The 19,931-nt window shown below is 63.4% G+C and overlaps 1 protein-coding gene across 1 annotated transcript; it reads right to left on the bottom strand.

Moving 5' to 3' along the window:
- Window positions 1-19,241: 19,241 nt before the first annotated feature.
- On the bottom strand, window positions 19,242-19,931 carry DNAJB8 (DnaJ heat shock protein family (Hsp40) member B8; the record flags this gene model as incomplete). The annotated part of the gene is made up of 1 exon (XM_082664015.1): window positions 19,242-19,931. One exon carries the CDS (start codon window positions 19,929-19,931, stop codon window positions 19,242-19,244), a length of 690 nt encoding a protein of 229 aa, XP_082520141.1.

Below are 19,931 nucleotides of genomic sequence, written 5' to 3'. Positions count from 1 at the left end.
GGACTGTGTGATTAGCCAACAAAAGGAAGGAAATACGGACACGGACTCAACATGGATGAACCTTGAAAACATTACGTTCAGTGAAAGAAGCCAGATAGCAAAGTCTAGATTGTACAATTCCACGTACCAAAGTGTCCAGGATGGGTGAATCCACAATGTAGAGAGTACCTCTGGGGGTGCCGGGGGCTGGGGGCCTAGCGGGACGGCACTGACTGCTAGTGGCCGTGGCTCCCTTTTGGGGACACAATGTTCTAAAACCACGGACCTGTGCACTTCAAGCGGGGAGCTTTATGGCATGTAAATTGTATCTCAGTAAAATTGTTCAACAAATGAATGATGCTCGAAGACTGTCCTCACCACCTCACAGCCAATCCTGGGGGGCAGCCCCGCACCGTCTGGTTCCGGCCGGAGCCTTGCCTGGTGGGGAGACAGCGCCCACTCCCCGGGGACTGTGGGGCAGAGTGAGCTTGGAACTGTGGCAGGGGGTGAGCGACACCCAGAAACACCGGCGCAGCCTGGCTCCTGGTCCCGGCCGCCCTCTGTGCCCACCCGCGGTGGCTCTCAGCTCCCAGGGCTGCAGGAGAGGCTGGTGGGATTCTGCAGTGGGAATCCTGCTGTTCGTCTTAAATCATTTTAGTATGTGTCGTGTTTATTAAGGAAATAGTTCAAACATGTGAAAAATGCACAGAGCACAACACAATGAACTCCCACCAACACCAGCGAGGGAAACAAGGAGTGGGGGAAGCTGCTGGAACTCTCCAGGCTCTGCAGCTGAGCCTCTGCAGACCCCCTGCCCGCCCATCTTTGTGGAGCGGCCCTGCTCAGGAGGCGGGGGGCCTGCCCCCACTTTGCTTTCCTGGGTTGGGGGATCAAAGCTCACCATTGGGACCAGAAAGCAGTAGGGACTGAGTCGACCTGAGACTCTGAAAGTCTACAGCTCTGTTTTTAAAAATCACGGTTTGCTGCATAAAGAAAAAATTACCCTTTCAGATGTACAGTTTTGTTAGTTTTGAAAAACACATGCAGTCACAATACAGAAAAGTTGCCCCCCTCCAGATCCTTCATGTGCCCGTGGCCCCCCTCCCGGCAGTCACCGGTCTGTTTTCTGTCCCTATAGTTGCGTGTCATCTAGAACGTCACGTGTCACATGGCCACATTTACACCTCTGGGTCCACCCGCGTCCAGTGCCTGGACGGCGGTTCCCTTTGCTTCTGGTAGATTCTTCTGTGTGAATGTTCACCAGCTGCGGGACAGTTGGGGGGTTTCCAGCGTGGGGCAGTTGTGAACAGTGCCGCTACAAACACTCATTGATGAATTTTTGTGTGGACCTAAGCTTGATTTCTCTTGGGTTAGCACCTGGCTGTGGAATGTTGGGCTGTGTGGTAAGCGGCGTCTAACTTCCCTGGTGACCACCAAGCTGCGTCCCCTCCTGACACGGCTTTCTCGCTCTTTCCGTCAGGCACCTACGTAGGGCCAGGCACTGTGGCAGGTCAGGGATGGCCGTGGCCAAGACCGGCAAGGCCCTGCCCTCCTGGGGCTGCCAGTCCAATGGGGGAGGCAGGCAAGAAACAAGAAGACTTCAGGCACACGCAGGCTCGTGCTGGGTGGCGACACAGGCTCTGAGGGTGACAAGAAGGAGGGGATGGTCAGCGAGGTCCTCCCTCACGAGGGGAGCCGTCCGATCCTAGATCTGGGGGACTGAGCAGGTACAAAGGCCCTGAGGCAGGGGTGTCCCGTCATGGTGCTATGACCGTGACGGATTTACTGGGCACATTCTGTGCTCAGAATGTGCTGGAAACCTCAGAGACGTCTTCCTACTTAATCCTCACACAACCCTGAACGGAGGAATTACCGTCCCGTCCCACCGGTCCTCCCTCCCGCTTACAGCTGTGGAACCCTGAGAATCACAGCCAAGAGGGGCAGAGCCAGGATAGGAACCCGGTGGGACCCACAGAAGCGTCTTAACACTTGGGTTCCAACCTCAGCTGGGGTCCCTCCTTGCCGTCCTGCTGCATGACCCGGGACGGATGACCGGTCCTCTCTGAGCCTCTGCCCTCCCATCTGCCCCGCAGCCCGCAGTGGGAAATGGTACCACGGAGCCTGGCAGTGGGCAGGGGGCTGTGGCCATCTGCGGGGCGGGGACAGATCTGGCTGGGCGGGGCGAACCGTGGGCGCTGCACCGCCGCCAGGCGCCGACAGAGGGCAGGAGCGGCCCGCGCGTCTGAGACCAGGGAGCTCAGGCGAGCGAGGGTGCAGCGGGGGACACCCACGTCCTCGGGGCTCAGAGCTGTGAGGTCCAACTGAAACGTCCACCTGAAATGCGGCCGGTGTGGCCGGAGGTTCTTGCAGGTCCAATACACACCGACCTCCAAGGCTTAGTGTGAAAAATGAATGCAAACTACCACGGCCATCAGTTTTTGCATGGATCACATGTTGAAACGACAATATTTTAGACATACCGTGTTAAATAAAATATAAAAGTTAATTTCACTTTTGTTAAACATGGACACGTGAACTTAAAGCTCCGCGCACGCTGGCATTGTTGGCTCTCGTGCTGTCTGTGCAGGACCAGTGCTTGTGCCTTATGCCACGTGACCCTCATTAATCCTCCCCGTGAGGCCTGGACTGTAGCTAGCGGTCCCCATTTACAGATGGAGAAACTGAGGCAGCGAGAGGTGACACGGCGTGCTCGAGGCCAGCTGTGGGCGCGCACCCCGTGCCCAGGTGCACACATGCGTGTCACGTGCACGAGTCCACGCGTAACAGACGGATGAACCAGCGCAAACGCACGCTGCCAACGCCCCCGCCACGTGTGCAGCCAGTCTCCCGACAGCCTCGCCAACACACACGTCCACACCCCGCACACACCTGCAGGAGTGCGGCCCAAGTGCCACCTGGACAACTTCCGGGGAGCTGCCGTTGGCCAGCAGGCCCAGGACGGCCGCTGGTCTCCCTGCTTGCCCAGGGCCCGGACAGGGGGGCCTGGCTGCCGTTCCGTGTGTGTCTGCAAAGGCCACCCCTGCGGTGAGCGAGTGGCCTGCCGCCCGGCGCTTCGGGCCCTTCCTTCTGGCCGCAGACCATTTGCATAAAGCTCCCCGAGCCCACGGATCGCATTACATGGAGGCCTGATGATAATCTTTGTTGAAATAATATTTAACACATGCTGCACTTTTAATTAACTATCTGAATAATCTCAAATTAATACCAGAGCTTTAAAAAATAAGTTTTCGTTTTCGCGTTTGGTAACATAATAGCGGCCCGGCTGGCCCGTTTCCCCTTCCTTTGATTTAATTAAAAGCCCTTTTGTGTGTCTCTTGTCACTTCAGAAACGGACAAAAGCACCCGGGTGGGCAGCCCGGGCTCCCGACTCAGGGTCCAGGGCTGGGGTCGCGGCCGCGCAAGAGCTCTGGGGTTCGGGCAGCCCCGCGGCACCATCCGGGAGGCCGCGGTGGGGCTGAGCGTCACCCGTTCGCACAGGGACACGGTGACGGACATGCACACGGAAGCGGGCGGTGACCTGCTGCCACTCGTCCACGCATGTCCCGAGGCCACTGCCTGCGCCAGCCCCGCAGGTGCCTGCTCGGTCACCGCCGCGCGCCGGGCAGTCAGGCGGTGAAAACCAGGCCGGTCTGGGCTGGGGGTTAACAGTTGGCGTCCTGAGTCCGGATCCGAGAAGACCACGGCTGCCGGTCCCAGTCCCATGCCCAGCCGACAGCTGAGTGTGTGGGAGTCTCTCTCCCTGCTCTACTGTCTCCGTCTCTGTGCCTCTGTCCCAGGCTCAATGCTTCTGGAAACAGGGCCAGGCAGGCAGCTTCCTGGGGCTGTTGCTCCCCTGCTGTCCCTCTGTCCATTGTGCCCAGGCCGGCCAGCCCCCCAGGTCTCTTCCGGGGTCCTGAGGAGCAGCAGGGGGACAGTGTTTCCTGGGGTCTCTGGCTTGCTCCCCGCTGACAGGCCTGAGACAGGCCGAGGGAGGCCTTGCACAGGCGAGCAGCTGTGGAGAGGCCAGCGGAGATACACAGGCCCCTGCGGAGCCTCAGTTTTCTGTGCGGGTCCAGGCGGGAGGGGATCTTCCTGCTCGGTGGGCCTGAGGCCCTCAGGAACTGTGCAGAGACAGGGTGCACAGCAGACACCCACCGCCAGCCACGCCTGGATTCTCGGGAGGGGGCCGCGGAGATTCTTTTGGTTCTGGGGCTGAAGGTCGGACGTGGCTCCCACGTGGAGAGTGGTGGCTGGGCGCAGAGCCTGTGTGTCCCTCTAAGCCCGTCTGAAAGCTGGGGGCCCAGGACAGCTTCCGAGGCTGCTGCCGCGGGTGCAAATGGCCACATCTCCACCACACACGCAGCCTACGCATCCCATCAGCAAGCAACGGAGGTTTGGATGTGAGTTGAATGAGCGTTTGGCGTCCTGCCTCCCCAAGGCCGCGACCATGAGCGGGTCCCTGCCCTCCCCAGCCCCCCAGTCTGGTGGGAGGACAGTCACATGGGTGCAGATCGCGGTGCTGCAGTGGGAGCTGCGAGGCCGGGCTGCAGGCTTGAGGTAGAGGACGAGGTGGGTGGGGACCGGTGCTCGGGCTCTGGGCCCTGCCGTGCCGGGGCCCTCATCGGTGGCACGGTCAGAGGAGAGGCTCCCGGGGCTGCAGTGACCGACGCCAGGGTCCAGCCGCCCTCCCCGGGCACTGGCCCTGGGACCTGGAGCATGACCGGCAGGGCCGGGCCTGGGAACTGACTGCCCTGGGGTACAGCTCCCCTCCCCCACACCAGCCAGTCCCTTCTGGCTCAGGCTGACCTGCCCGCCCCGGTGTCAGCGGCGGCCCCAGCGGACTCCTGCCTCGACGGCTACCTGGGGGAGCGGGCGAGCCAGCTCCCACCCACTTCACCTTGGCCGGTGAGGACTGGCCAGGCCACTCCAGGCACCCGGACCCCACCGCCACACACACTCACACGTGTCCACTCACACGCATTCACACACGCGGTTCCGAGTCACCCAAGACCACACACGAGTGAGCACACAGATGGCCAGCTGGCCCGCAGGGAGGAGTGATCGTCCTGGGCTGGGCTCCAGGCGTCCATCCACACACGGGGTGGGGGCGCTGTTGTCCTGAGCACCTACTGTGTGCTGGCGGCCGTGTGTGAGCCCAGGAACCAGCACAAGTCTCAAGTCGGGCAGGGGTACCGGTTCACAGAGGGGGTAACGAGCTCAGAGAGGCGAGTGAAGTTGCTCAAGGTCACACGGGGAGAAGCGGCGAGAGCCAGGCCTGATCTCGAGCCTACACGCCAGTCAGCCCACCCCTGGCCCTTCTACTGCTGAAGGCTCCCCGGCGACACGGCCTGACCAGGAGCGAGGCTGGCGGGCGGCCGGGAGCCGGGCTGCATCTGGAACCCCAGGAGGCGACCCTGGTGCTGACCCAGAAGACTCGGGGCCCCGCGTCCATGGCGAGAGCCTGGGGAGCTGGGGGCAAAGTGAGAGAGGGTTCCCCAAGCCCCTCAAGGTGGTCGCAGAACCAGAAACCACTGAGGCCTGTCCCGCTAGCAAGGGGCCCGCGACCTCGCGCCACCCAACCTGTGAGCTTCTGCCGAGAGCGGCAGGGCACAGGTGTGAGCACAAGGTACCCGGGAAGGGCCCAGAACCAGCGGCGCTAAAGGAGAACCCCTCATTCATTCATTCATTCATTCGGTCAATCAACAGGTGTCCGCAGGGGCAGGTGCTGTCCTTCCTGGACAGGTGTGGCAAGGCTGACCCGGGCCCTGCCCTCCTGGGACTGCCGTTCTGTTGGGGAAGAGGGACAGCGTGCACCAAAGGTGGATGAAGTGATCCCAGATAATGACCATTAGCTAGCGTAATCAGGGAGGGCTTCTCTGAGGACGGGACCTTTGGGCGAAGACCTGCCTGAGTGACAAGGAAGAGGCATCCAGGAAGAGAGTCGTGGGGCAGGACTCCAGGCAGAGTGACCCGGAAGGGCAGAGGCCCAGAGGAGCGAAAGCTCGCAGGACGGGGGCCTGGGCGGGAAGCGGCCTGATGGAGCCTAGGCAAGTGGGGTCGCCCACACCCTGTCTGAGGGGCGAGTGCTGCCCAGCTCCAGCCCATGGTCGCCTGTGGGACTGAGCACCCAGTGTGGCCAGAGGTTCCGATTCTCCAAGAAAAGCTGGCGGTCTGGGTTTTTACATGAAACCTCTTGATTTTTTAAGTGGCCACAACCGGTTCAACTTTTTCTGAAACTCTTCAAGCCACAGAAAATGTTTCTGGAGGCCAAAACCAGCGTGTGGGCCTCTAGTTTGAGACCTCGCTAGGAGCCGTGTCCTGCCTCCCAGGCTTCCTAGTCGGGAGGCCTGGGCAGGTTGCTTGCCCGTCTGCGCTACAGTGCTTTCACCTGTGAAGCGGAGGCGACAGGGCCTACCTTGCAGCGCTGCCGTGCAGGGGTAAGTGCTTTAAGTTATTCATTCATTCAGCAAATATTTACTGAACACCTCTGCGTAACAGAGTCAGTGCTAGGTTTGGGGGTCGTAACAGCGGGCAAAAGAGACAGTCTGCCCTGGTGCCTCTTACCGTCCACAGGGGACAGAAAATGAGCAAGTACGTGAGCGAGTGCCGCATAGGAATGCCACGTGGCCAGAAGGACCGAGACGGAACCCGGAAGGCTTGACGTTGTAGACGGGGTGGCCAAGGAGGGCCTCGCTGAAGAGAGGGCGTCGGCGTAAAGGCCTGAAGGATTTGAGGGAGTGAGACACACAGATATCCGGTGAAGTGATCGAAGCAGGGCCAACAGCCAGTGCAAAGGCCCTGAAGGCCTGGCTGCTCAAGGAATGACTAGGAGACAGGTATGGCTGAAGTGGAGAGATTCAGGCCAGGGAGGTGGGGAGGTGGGGCTGGAAGGAGGGGAGGTGGGCCTCGGGGGCTGTGAGGGCTTCAGCTCTTCCCCTGAGTAAGGTGAGAGCCAAGGGAGTGTGTGGAGACGTGAGGTCTGCCTTTGGTTTCCACAGGATCCTTCTGGCGGCCGCTGGGGCAGAGGTGGGGAGCACAGGACGGAGGCTACTGCAACCGTCCAGGCAAGAGGGCGTGGGGGCTGGACCGGGGCAGCAGTGGGGCTGGAAGCAGTTGGCTCTATTCTGGAGAGACTTCAAAGGTCCGCCCAGCACAGAAAGATGTCAGAAAGATGCCTAGGTTTGGTCGAGGCACCTGGAAGATGGGAGGATGGAGAGGTGGGGAAAGCTGGGTCAGGGCAGATGTGGACCTGTGGGGCTGCGCAGGGAAAGCAGCTGAGGAGGGGGGTGGGAGCGGAGGCCCATGGGGGACACGACGCGGGCACCCCGTTGGGGATGCATGAGTGCGGGGGGGTAAGTGTAGACGGCCGTGAGGACAGCGGCAGCCGTTGTGCGCAGCAAGCTAAGACGGACGGATGCTGACATCATTTGTCAACTCGGGGTCCAGGGGAGGGGCCTGGACGCAGCTCCGGAACGCAGGCCGGGGAGGCGACGCCGGGGGAGCCTGGGCGGCTGGGGGCCGCAGCCCTCCCCTCCCCCTCGCCACCTGCGGGGTCGGTCAGACCCGGCCTTTGTCCCGCGCCGCAGCCCCGCCGCCCCGCGCGGCGCCCCCCGAGCAAACACAGCTGAGCGCCGGGCTCGCGTGCCGCCCCCGCCCCCAGCTCCGGGCGGGCGGCGGGCGCGGGGCGGCGGCTTAGCGGGGCAGCTGCGGCCGCGGGCGGGCTCCGCTCGGCCGCTCCCACCGGCGCCGCGCTTTGTCATGCAGATGCCCGCTGGCGGCGCGCGCCCGCTCCCCAGCTGACCCGGGGCGCCCGCTCCCAAAGCGGGCCCGGGCCGGCCCCAGACCCGCTTTGTCCTCCGGCCGGAACCGGATCTCCCCGGTGCTGGGCGGCCCGCGCCAGTGGCTGGGCGTCTCTGGGCCTGTCTCCTGGCATTCCAGGCGGAGGACCTGCGGGTTTCCGCTGCGGGGTGCGGAGCACATTTGGGGAGCAGCCTCCATCCCTCCTACACGGACGGGACCCAGTCGAGCAGGAGCCGCGGAGCAGGCCTCTGTGGCCATCCCCGACCCCTGCCGGCACCGCGGGCGGTGGGCACCCAATCCCTGCCCCCGCCGGCCTCAGCCTTCCCATCTGCGCTTTGAGGGCGGCGCCCCAAGCCAGGGAAGGTGACTGGGATGAGCTTCTGGGCTCAAAGGCCGCGGGGAGGCTGATGACACAGGGTGTAGACATCCCACCTTGGTGGGTGCTCTCGATAAAGGCACAGATGCTCCCGATGCCAGACCCCCCCCCCCACCTCCCAGAGCTGCCCCTCCTACGGCAGGCAGGCGGGTGGGGCCTTGCCTGGGGATACGCCCACTTTCCCCAGAGCAAAGATTCACCAAGAGAGGTGATCAAATGGAAAGTTATTTACTGCCTGGTGTCAGGAGTCAGGCCTGAGGCCAGGCCTGGGAGGAGAAACATTCCTGGGCTGGAATCAGGCCGGGAGGCGCTGGTGTCCGTCCGGCAGGGTCACCACGTCCTCCCTGGGACCTTCTCTCCCCACTTTGCGGGTGAGGAGCCCAAGGCAGGGAGCAGCGGAAACGTGGCCCCCAGCCCTTGTCCTTGCCTGCGAAGAACAGAGGCCTGGAATTCAGGCCGGAAGGTGCAGACATGACCAACATGCGTGGACCTGATGCTTGGGGTCCAAGAGAAGCAGCCGGAGTAGCAAGTCCTCTTCCCGCCTCCCAGGCAGAGCCGGTGGCCGGCAGCAGGGCGCTGTGGGCAGGGCTCCTCTCCCGGGGGGGTTCCCCCGCGGGCACCCCTGCTGGGACCCAGTTTGTCAATCCAAATCGCGCTTGCAGTTCCGTGGGAGCTTCGGTCCAGTGATTTCACTTCTAGGCCTTTATCTTTAAAGGGCTTTCCGGCCATGTGTGACCTTGGGCTGCGCAACCTTGGGCGACTGACCCCAGTTGTCCTCATCTGGAAGTGGGAACATCGCGACACCTACCCCTCCAGGGCCGTCTGAGGAGCGCGTAAAGCCAGGCACGTTGGGGACACGCGTGACAGAGACTCCCATGAAGGGGAAGCAGTGTCCTGATGTCATGGGTCAGCGCAGTTTTTACAAATGGAGATGAGACCCTCTTCCTGGGTGCCTCCTGGTTTTCCCCAGCGACCCCCCTCCCGTGCCCAAGTTTTGACCGGCAGACCCAGGAGGTTGGTGGGAGAGGGGTGTCAGTGTCAGTCCCAGCACAGACTCAACCTTGCCTGTTACAGGAGACGGTGGGGGAGGGGAGGGGAGACCAGCAGCCCAGCACCTCCACCCCAGGCCCTGGCCCTCTGGCTCAGGCAAGCAGGAGAGACCAGTGGAAGGTGGAGGGTTTATCTCACACACCCCTCCAGGGAGGGGCCTTTATGCCCAGATCCAGTTTCTGGCAGGACTGGTTGGTCCAGGTGGCCCGATAGATGGCCAAGATAAGGTCCGTGCAGTTAGTTTGGCTGGGCTGAGCGGAAGACCCACGCTGGGCTAAGATGGGGGATGGCCCAGGACCGGCCTGACTCAAGGGTGGCAGGGGGTCTGGGCCTGTCTTGTCCCAGCTGCTGGCGCTTTTGGGGGCCACACGGATGCCCTCTCTGGACCCCCTTCCCTGCCTGCAGTGAGAAGTGGCACAGAAAGAGGTGATCCTGGGCAGGGGTGGTACAGGCCCAAGGTTGCCCAGGCTGGACGTGCTGCAGGTAAGGTTTGTACGGGCACATGACGAGGTTCCAGAGCCACGAGCCAGGCAGACTGAGGTTGCCCGGACGTGAGGTTGTCGGGACCCCACGTTTCAGGTGAGCCCAGGCTTGGTTGTGTGTCAGACCTTCTGGAAGCCCCAGGGCTGGCTGGGCGAGCTCGTCCTCATGGGCCGATGGCGTCCTGCTGTCTGTAAAGTCACCACGCCCCAAAGAGTCCCTTCATTAGACCCTTCCACCTGAGAGGTTTGAGTGTCACCTCTCTCCTGCCGGGACCCTGACCAATAAACCTCTGGGGTCTCACAGCCCTAGGGAGCAGTTGTGGTCACCACACTTCCTAGGGAGGAGCCCCGTGGGGACGGCCATGGAAGGAGCCCTTAGTCCCCGCAGACAGGACTTCCCTCATCTCAGCACAGACCTTGGGAAAGGCAGCCCTCGGATCTGCGTGGAAAATGGGGTTTGCGTGCAGGAAGTATTTGAAGGAAGTGGTCCCAGGGAACAAGGGCGGGGTGGGGGGCATGAAGCCGGGCAAGGGGAAAAGCCAGCCAGAGGAGGTGCTGTGGACCCACCGTCAGTGGGGTGCAGACTCCACCGAGGCCATCTGAGAAACCTCGAGGGACGTGCTGAGAACCGTCCACCCCAGGGACAAAAGGGGACATAGCCATAGGCTCCCCTTCCACCGCATGGACAAGGTGAGGCTTATCCACCAGCCTTCGAACTTTAGGGTTCATGTACACAAGTGCCCAGCAGGCCCTGCGGGCATCCTCGCGCTGGGTCAGAGCAGCTCTGGGCAAGAGCGAGCTGGGCCACCAGCCGGCATCTGCACAGGTGGGCCGGTCACCACAGAGCCGTGGCTGGCCTGAGCTCGGCCGGGAGGACTTGAGGTGGGCCGCCGAGGTGCCCAGGACAGTTAAAAATAGCGTGTATTCAGGGGAAGTGTGAGGTTCAGTAAGGCCACAGAGCAGGAGGACCGCCGTTGGAAAGGCCATTTCGAAGCACAGTCCCGAGGAGGGGGACGCCACGCCACGCCACGCCGAGCCACGTGGGAAAGCACGGGGAGGCTAGGAAGTGGGGGGAGCCTAGAACCGGGGACAGGAGACTTTGCTGCGGTCTCTGCAGGAGGGATGGGCGAGGCAGGGCGAGCAGGCTGACCACTGGCTGGTTTGAGTGATTTCATGGGCCCTGGGACAGACGGGCTGCCGCAACTTGCCTGGTACCTGACCCCGGGTGACTCAGGCAGGGGGACGGTGGCCCAAGGGGGAGAACCCGATAGAGGAGGTGTTGGGGCTGTGCCTTCTAGATTGGTTGCTTTGCATTTGAAAGTCACCCTCTTGGACCGGTGGGTGGGTTACACTCTGCGGGAATCGGCCAGTCCTGGGAGGGGCAGTCCCTCCAGGGTCAGAGCATCAAACCCAAGACACGGTTCCTGCAGTCCACCCCTCACCCACCTCAGCTCCGCTCGTGGCCTCGGTGGCCCAGGGTGGCCCAGGGTCCGGTTCAGGGTGGGAGCCGGCCCGGAGCCCCGACAGGCCTTAACTAGCCCCTCCTGCTGCACCTGGTCCCGAAGCTGAACCCTTTCTGGGTTCGCCTCACCTTCGGCCAGCACTTGGGTGGCTCTAGGTTCGCCTGGTGGGGCGACCGGGGCGTCTCCGGGGCTCTGAGACCTTAGTCACCTTGCCCCTGTCAACAACTGCCCCGTGGTCACTGTCACCAGTTCGAGGGACAAGAAGCAGCCCCAGAGAATTTCGAGTCCCGGAGACCCTCGTCCCTGGCCCTCCTCTCACACAGGTCCGAGCTGCCCCCCCACCGGCGTGGTGGGACTGCAGGTTCACGGGAGAGCTGCTGCGTCCCTGGCCCCCCCCGAACAAGGACCTCAGACCTGGCCAAGCCTCCGGTGTGGGGCAGGGCCAGGAGTTCTGCAAGAGGGTGACGTCGGGACGGACGGGCCTCCTTCCTCCGCCCGCGGGCTGTGCTCCGGTGACGGGGCCAGCACCGCGTCCACGGGACTGGACCCCAGCCCTCAGGATGTCCCAGGACGGCGCCAGGGCTAGGCTGTTCCTCTTTAGATCAGCTGCTTCTGAGTGACGTGAACTCGAGTGCGGCCAGTGGGCCTGTGGCTCTGTTCCCGTTGTCACCTCCTTGTGGTCAAACGGTCCCTGGTCTGAGGCAGCATCGTGCAGGACACGAGGGTCCAGCTACCGTGGTCTTTGCACAGTCTACACCGACGTCACCCTCCTGCTTCACACCCTTCTGTGTCACCACTGCTCTTGAGATCAAGGTGGCAGCACCCATGCCAGACCCCCCCCCCCCCCCCCGCTCCTTGAGCTCTGGCCCCTCCCAGGCCCCTCCCTCCCCCCCCACCCCCACCCCGTGCTCACAGGCCTCTCCTGCTGCAGGCGCAGTGCACACGCAAGCCCCTCAGCCTGAGGCACCACCCCCGCTTGCCTGCCTGCTCTGGGGCAGCCTTCTCGCACCTTCCCGCCTGGGGCAATCCGCCTAGACGCTCTCCCCGCGTCTGGTCTGGCCCCTGTGGCGCCCCTCTGAGCTGCAGTCTTCGTTTCCGGGGTGACCGGGTAAAGCCTCTGTGCCCCTAGACTGTATTCCCATTGCAGGTGGGAACGATCTCTGCTCGTCACCACCGTCGTGCCTGTCGCCCACAGGGCACGCAAATCCTTCCTGCGTGAGTGAACGAAGTATGGCGCGTCTCTGGGGATGACAGTGGCAACAGGGTGACGGTGGACGTGGTGGTGGTGACAGTTGAGGGTGATGCTGTTGGCGAGGATGGACCACCTTCCTCCGCACGTGCTGGGCCAGTGGACACCTGAGCGGTCCCACTCGAGGGCGGAGCACCGTCGGGGCTGACCCGTTCCCACGGCAGCAAGCTGAAGAGTCCACCCCACGATCGGAGCTGCCGGGGTTCCTGGCCTTCCCACAGGTGTCGGGATTTCCTTTTCCTTTGATCCGGCTGTACCCGTTCAGTAGTGCCCCTCCCGGGTTCAACTCGCTTTAGCTGGGATGGACTTCTGTCCCTGGGGACCCGAGAACCCTAACCGGTACAGACGGGGCGACAGGGGTGAGCTGAGATGGAGCCCACGCCGCCCCGCTCTCCGTGCCAGTTCCACCTCCTCTCTGGCTTCTGAACGTCTGTGGAACGTCCTCCATCTCTGCTGACACCTGGCTGAGCTCGTCCGTTCCAGGCCTTTACGTGCCATCGCATGTGCTGAGTGATCTTGATTCCTCACCGCTGGTCCTGACCTTTCTCCTGAACCGCAGCTCACGGCTGACTGTCATGCGTGTCACACTCAGCAGGCCCCAGCTGACTTCTTGATTTCCTCTACACAGTTGTCCCGTCTCAGAGAGCGGACAGACGTCTCGGAGATGACCCGGGCCTGTCCACAGCTCCTTCCCACTCCCTTCAGCAGAGGCCGCTGCCTCAGGGCCTGCGCGCTTGCTAACTTCCCTGCAGGGAACACTCGCCCCAGACCTTCCTCACCTTCCGGGAGAGGGGGCTTGTGAAGGCTGAGCCCAGGGCAGGGCAGAGGGCGCGGAGGGGAAGAGAGGGAGGAGTTCTGGGTGATTCCCCGCACCCTGGGTGGGCAACCGGGTGGCCAGAGGGACCACCCCTGAGAAGGGGCCCGGGATGGGGGTCAGACCTGGGGAGGAAGATGCCAAGTCCGCGTCTGGCACGAGGAGTGGGCAGCATCCGTGGGCCGTCCAGGATGCCGCCCAGCAGATCCCTGAGCTGCAGCCCAGGGCAGAAGTAAGATGGAGAGGCAGTGACGGGCTATAGTCCTCGGTCTGGGCAGCACCCACCCTCCTGAACCAGCCGGGCCTGCTGGGAGGAGATCCAGCAGCAAAATTCGTGGCTGTACTAACGCGAACAGAGACGGTGCCACTGACCGGGCTCACGGAGAAACGCAGACGCACTCAGGGTGGATGTTTCCGCAAGCCAGCCTCTCCCAGCCGGCCACTGGCAGCCAATTGATAAGCCTAATTAATAATTAACTTTTTAATTAAATATCAATTTAAAACAAGTATGGGAACCAGTCTCTGGCAATTAACACCCTTGCTCTGCTTTCCTAAAGGGACTCAGTCCAAGGCCCAGGCTCTGGGAACTCTTGGGTGGGGAGGGCAACCCGGGACCCAGCAGAGTGGGGAAGGGGCCCGGCCTGGCCTGCTCCACCCCGCCCCAGAGCCGCAGGGATAGCTTTCTCCACCCAGCGGTCACCGCCCGCGCCCTGCCCTCAAGGAGCTGGTGTCTCGAACGCGGGGCAGAAGATGCTCAGGAACGTGCGAGTGGCGAGAAGCTGCTTCCCGGGGTCCCAAAGGAAGGAGAAACAGGGCCACAGGAAGACGGCTCCACTGGCCGTGACGGTGAAGAGTTGGAAGGACACTGGCGTGGGAGCTGCGCGGCCAGAGGTGTGGTGGTGGGGATGCCCGTGCAGGTATGTGGCGGGTTTGGGATGGCACAGGGTGGACCAAGTGTCTGTAGAAGGAGATGGCTCATGCATACCCTTGCTGCCATCCCAGAACCCCAGGACCCCAGGGGTTTCCTGACCAGCTGCTTGGGTGACCGCAGGCATAACCACGGTGCCTGGGGACCCAAGTGGCTGGCGGTGCCAGGTTCCTGCTTTGGGGGCTGTGACAGCGCAGTGTGGTTGGCAGGCAGGGCGGCCCCGGCCCAGCGCTGCCCGGCTCCCATGCCTCCCAGGCCGCACGGAGCTCCCCGGGTCCTCGCAAGATGCCTGGGGGCCGCCGGAGGCATCCAGCACCCAGTGGGTGGGCAGATCTGAAGTCCTGAGGCAGAGGCGGACAGCGTGGGGAGGGCAGTGGGGCCCATGCAGGTGGCTGAGGGCCGGGGCTCCCTCCCCCATCAGGCAGGGACGAGTTCCCAGGGAAGGGGCAGCACCTGGGAAGGCGCAGAGACCAAGGGTGGGACGTGCTAGGCCTCGGCCGTGATGGGGCACCGGGGGGCCTTGGATCTAAGGCAGGCCGGCCCTCAGCCAGGACGGTTGGGGCATCGGGGCAGGCAGCAGAGCCCAGGCGTCTTGTCCCTGCGCCTTCCAAGGCCTGGAACCCAGGGGAGGTGGGTCAGTATTTGTTGCCTAAGCTACAGTGGGAGCTCTTTGCAAGTTGCCGTGCTGCAAAAGGGCAGGGCTGTTGGGAAGCGCGCGTGCTGTGCGATGGGCAGAGCGCGCAGTAAGTGCTCAGGACCCGCTGCAGCCTCAAGAAGCCACTGTTGACTTGGCAAGTTGCGACGATGTGATTGTCCTAAAGGCCAGACCAACGGCGCTTGGTGGAAACAGCTGGTTCCCAACTCTGGGCTGAGCTTGGGACCCTGCCTGGCCAGGGAGGGACCCTGGGGTCTGCGGCCCTTTTGTGGCAAAGGGGGCGGACTGGGGAGGTCTGAACATGCCCCGCGCCCTGCCTTGGGGGAGCGCTACTGTGGAGGCCACAGCGGGGCTCTGGAAGGGGCAATGGGGGCAAGGCGCCTCCGTCGCCCGTTGTCGCCCGCACCAGCCTTGCCCCCGCCCCGTGCTCAGTATCAGTTCCGCAGCTGCCCCCTGGTACCTCCCCATCTCTCCTCACCTCGGTACCCTCAAACTGTCTGCCTCGTGGCTCTGTGCCTCTTCCACTCTTGGGTCTCTGGGTCTCTCCTTGCCCCCCATCTTCCTGCCCATCCCCGCCCCGCCCACTGCAGTCCCCTCCAGCCCACTCCAGTGCCCTTATCTGGGTCCAGCCCCTGCACTATTGCTGGGAGCCCATCCCCATGACAACGGGGCAGATGTCGGCTGCGATTAGCCGCTCTCCCTCCCGCCACAGCTCAATCCGTCTTTGAAATTAAATCAGCTGCGATAACATCGACTGGCCAGGGTAGTGGGGGGGCAGGCAGGAGGCTGCCTGGGCCCCACCCACCCCACCCCAGGCCCCGGCGCAGGGGGAGAGGAGGAGGAGTAGGGCAGACGGGCTTCCAGTGCGGCTGTGTGACCTTGTCCAAGTCTGTAAGCCTCCAAGCCTCAGTTTCCCCATCTGTAAAATGGGGGCAAATAGCCCTCCCTGTTTTGGGGGTCGGTGCGAGTCTCTGGGGAGAGTGTGCAGGAGAAGCCCTGGAGAGGGCTCAGTAGGGCTGAGAACTGCCCCCATCCATGGAGAAGCCGGAGCCCTGGTGGAAACCCCTGGCCAGGCCTTGGGGTCGCAGCGGCCACTCAGACCACGCACAGTTGGAGGCCACAGACCTGCTCTGTGAGCCACGGCACACACACACCCCCCCCCCCAGGGCTTTGTTGCCCTCGTTCATAAAAGGCTCCAGTGTCACCAAATCCTCCTGCCCGAGGGACGTGCTGGGATGCCATCGTGTCCACCTGGCGACGGAGAGACCACAGGATTTGGGTCCCTTCAGACAGTCAGGGGCCCTGGAGGGATGTGGGGACCCAGGAGTGGTGAGGGGAAGGGGTAGTAAAGGGTCTGCCTGAGGATGTGGTGGCAGGAGTGGGTGGGCATGGGTGCAGAGGGGTGTTTCAGGACCCAGCCAGTCTGTGCAAAAGTCCCACTTTGGGAAGGAGGAGTGGGGGAGGGGCGCCACAGCACAGTGAGGCAAGGGTGGGGAGATGGGCAGAGACCCAAGGGAGGCAGGGAGAGAGGGGACTGAGGGAGGAAGATCTGGGAGGAGGGTTCCAGGCAGTGGCCCAGCCAGTGCAAAGGTCCTGAGGCAGAAGCGTGCCCAGTGTGTATGCAGGACAGGGAGGAGGCCCGTGGGGCTGGGGCAGAGTGAGTGTCAGGGAAGCCGGGGAGGTTTGGGGGCCTCACGGGCCACTGGGAGGAGTTGGCTTTCCCTTTGAGTGTCTCACAGAACTCTCAGGTTTTCACAAGATCCTTGTGGCTGCTGGGGTGAGAACAGGGTGAAGGAGGGGAAGGGGGGAGGCTGGTGCACTGTCCAGGTGAGCGATGAGCGGCCAAGGAGCTGGTGGCAGCGGTGGAGGTGGGGACCTACGTGCGGAAGGTGGAGCCTCGCCCCTCATGAGCAGGGTCCGTTCTGGGGCTGGGCCGGTGGCCCAGGGGCCTCAATGCAGCCCCATCCTTAGGGCCCTCCTGCTTGGGAAGTGGGCCTGAGCTGGACCCGCGCAGCCAGTCCCAAGCCAGGGCGTCCGTTCTGGATCGTCGGGGCTCTGGGTGGCGCCCTGGCTTCCTCACTGCCACAGCCCCGGCGCCCGCACACAGTCAGGCCCAGAAGGGGCTCCGTGAAGTTCTTTGGCCAGAATGTCCTGCCCCAGGGCAGCTTGCTGAGGCCTCCCCAAGGTGCTGACCAGGGGCGGGGCCTCCAAGGATGAATTTAACAGGCCAAAAGGAGATGGGAAGGGTAGCCCGGGCAGGGGGAACAGCATGCCTAGGAGACGGCCGCTAAGAGTCTGGTGCGGGCCATGCCGGTGGCGTGGGCAAGGTGTGGGGCTGGAAGGATGGCAGGGGCCTCAGATGCCAGCTAGGAAGCAGGACTTCATCTGGGGTGTGTGCCCCTAGCTGCACCTCAACTGTCTGGGCTTCAGTTTCTTCATCTGTCAAATGGGGCTAAGGGTCGAGACAAGGATGCAGAGAGGGCCATGTCGCCCGCTTAGCCGGGCCCGGCAGCTGCCATGCTCGGTCGACACGGGGGACCGGAGCAGGGGAATGCCACGATCGGCCTGTGCCTCAGGGGGAAGACACCGCCTTCAGGTGCGAAGCTTGGAGAAGGGGCAGGGGCCGAAGGTGAGCCCGGTCCTGGGGTCCTTGGGGTGTCCATGAACACCCGTGCCTTGCAAGCACCCAGATCTCTGTTGCACACCAGCCCCGGGACCGTGCGACCGCCCGGGCTGCTGGACCATAATTGGATTTGCCCAGCAGCTGTCGGGGCTAAGCAGGCCCACTTGACGCAGCCGTGCTTGGCCAGTAATTGGTGAAATTAGCAGGTCGGCAGGGGCAGAGGTCAGGTGGTTAATGCTGTGGTGGGGGCTTTGATGAAGTTAGTCCCACCGCAGGACTGGGAGCTGGGGCTCCACCTTCTGTACGCCACGGGGCTCTCCTGCCCCCCTCGTAACACGGTTAAGGGACATCCAGCTGCCGGCCTGTCCCAGGGGCTCCGGGAGGCCGGACCCAGGGGGCCTGAGCCTGGAGGTGCAGCAGGTCGTCTGCTGTGTCCTCCTGGCCAGGGCACCTGCAGCACCCACGTGGCCTTGCAAACCCCTAGAGACCTTAGGGAGATGCCCCGTGCCTTCCTGTGGAGGCTTCCGTTGGAGAACAGCACCCAGGCCCACCTCTAGGCTTTCGGCCCCCACCACGGCTGCTGGTCATCCGGCTCTGCATCTGGAAATGGGGATGACCGCCTCCCCGGGTCTGTCCGTGACCAGGCCACACCCTCCCCGCGAGGTTCACGGCCTCCCAGTGTCTCCTCCCGTCGTGAGCTCCCAGGCTTTGTCCTCTGAGCATGCCCCCAGGTTCTTGCTATTCCCTGAAACAGTGCGCTCCCACCTTCTTTCATGTCACATCATTTATTAGACACCTACTCCACGCCAGCCACTGGGCTTGGAGCTGAGATGCATAGGTGAACAGAGTCAGAGCATGTGCCAGCCCAGGTGGCATTCCCGGCACCTTTCCTGGCCAGGCCCACACTCCTTTCTTCCTGGGAACCAGGGACGCCGTGACTAATCAGCCTGGAACCCCCAAACCTGGAATCACCTCCTTTTCTGGCTCCGCTCCAGCCCCCAAGGAACGGGGACTTGCCAGCCTGCCAACGCTTCACACACACATACACACACCACACGCAAGAGCATTCTTTCCTCCAACAAATCTGTGCCCTGCCCCTCACTGCCAGGCACTGCTCTAGACCCTGGGGACACAGCAAAGAACGAGGCGGGCACAGGCCCTGCTCCCGGGACCTGCAGTTAGGGCTGCGGAGGCACACGGCTCTCAGGTAGTCACGCAGACGAGGCGGAAGGGCAGGGAGACGCAGGGAGGGGCCGTGAGAAAGCCGAGCTGGTGGTTCTGGGAAGGCCTCCTTGGGAAGGGAGACATGAGGCCTTCACCAGGGAGCACGGCCATGCAAAGGCCCAGAGGCCACAAGGCATTTGGTGCCGGGGAGGACCGGAGGGGAGGCCGGTGTGGCCGGGCTCAGGGGGTGAGGGTCCGGGAGGGTGGGCAGTGGCCAGGCCCCCGGCGCCCGGTGGTGAGGACAAAGCCTGAGGTCTATGCTCAGAGCCGCGGGAGCCCCTGAAGCCAGGCGTGGCGGTGGGCGGAGCACCCTCGCGGGCTGGTGGGCGTGGAGCCGCGGGCTGGGTGGGCCAGGCGCTGGTCAGGACGCTCACGACCCGAGGACGCAGGCGCAGGCGCAGGCGCAGGGAGCTCCTAACCCCGAGCCTGAACGGCGCCCTCGCGAAGTCAGCCTGCGCCAGGCGCTGGGCACGTCCCCGGGCCTCGCGGGTGCGCCCAGGCTGCCCGCCCCCCACCAAGCGGGCAGCTGTCTCCGTGAACCCGCTCGGCATGTTTATTAAGCATCGCCCAGGCGGTGGGCACAGGCAGTGGGCGGAGCCTACTTGCTGTCCGGCCGTTTGAGCTGCTCCTTGCCATTGACGGTCACGGACTTGAGCCGCCCGTCCTCCTCCACCTCCACGCACTCCTGCCCGTTCTCCACGATGCGCTTGGTGGTGACCTTGTGTCCGTTGACCATCTTGGTGGACGACATCACCGACTTGAAGCCCGAGCTGCCCGAGCCAGAGCCGGCGAAGGATGCAGACGAGAAGGTGGCACGGCTGGCGCCGCCCCCGCTGCGGCCCAGGGTGTTCAAGGCTGAGAAAGCCTCCACGAAGGCCGGGAACTCGCCGAAGCCGGCCGAGAGGGCGCCGCGCAGCCCGTGGCCCCGGCCCGCGTGCTCGCTGCCGAGCCGGCTGTCGCAGAAGCCGAAGGAGAAGGGGTCCAGGCCTCCGAAGAACTCGCGGAAGATGTCCTGGGGGTTGCGAAGGCTGTAGCCGCTGTCGAAGGGGCTGCTGTGGCGGGTGCCGGCCCGCCAGCTGTCGCAGCCCGCGCGGTCGCACACCAAGCGCTTCTTGGAGTCGGACAGGACCTCGTAGGCCTCGGACACCTGCTTGAACAACTTCTCGGCCTCCTCGTTGTCAGGGTTCTTGTCGGGGTGCCAGCACAAGGCCAGCTTGCGGTAGGCCTTCTTGATGTCCTCCTGGGAGGCGCTAGCCTGCACCCCCAGCACCTCGTAGTAGTTAGGCAT

This window comes from Grampus griseus (genome assembly GCF_964374135.1).
Source record: "Grampus griseus genome assembly, chromosome: 10".
NCBI classification, from domain to species: Eukaryota; Metazoa; Chordata; class Mammalia; order Artiodactyla; family Delphinidae; genus Grampus; species Grampus griseus.
The sequence above is the reverse complement of the archived record's forward strand: the minus strand, read 5'-3'. Positions and strand labels throughout refer to the sequence as shown.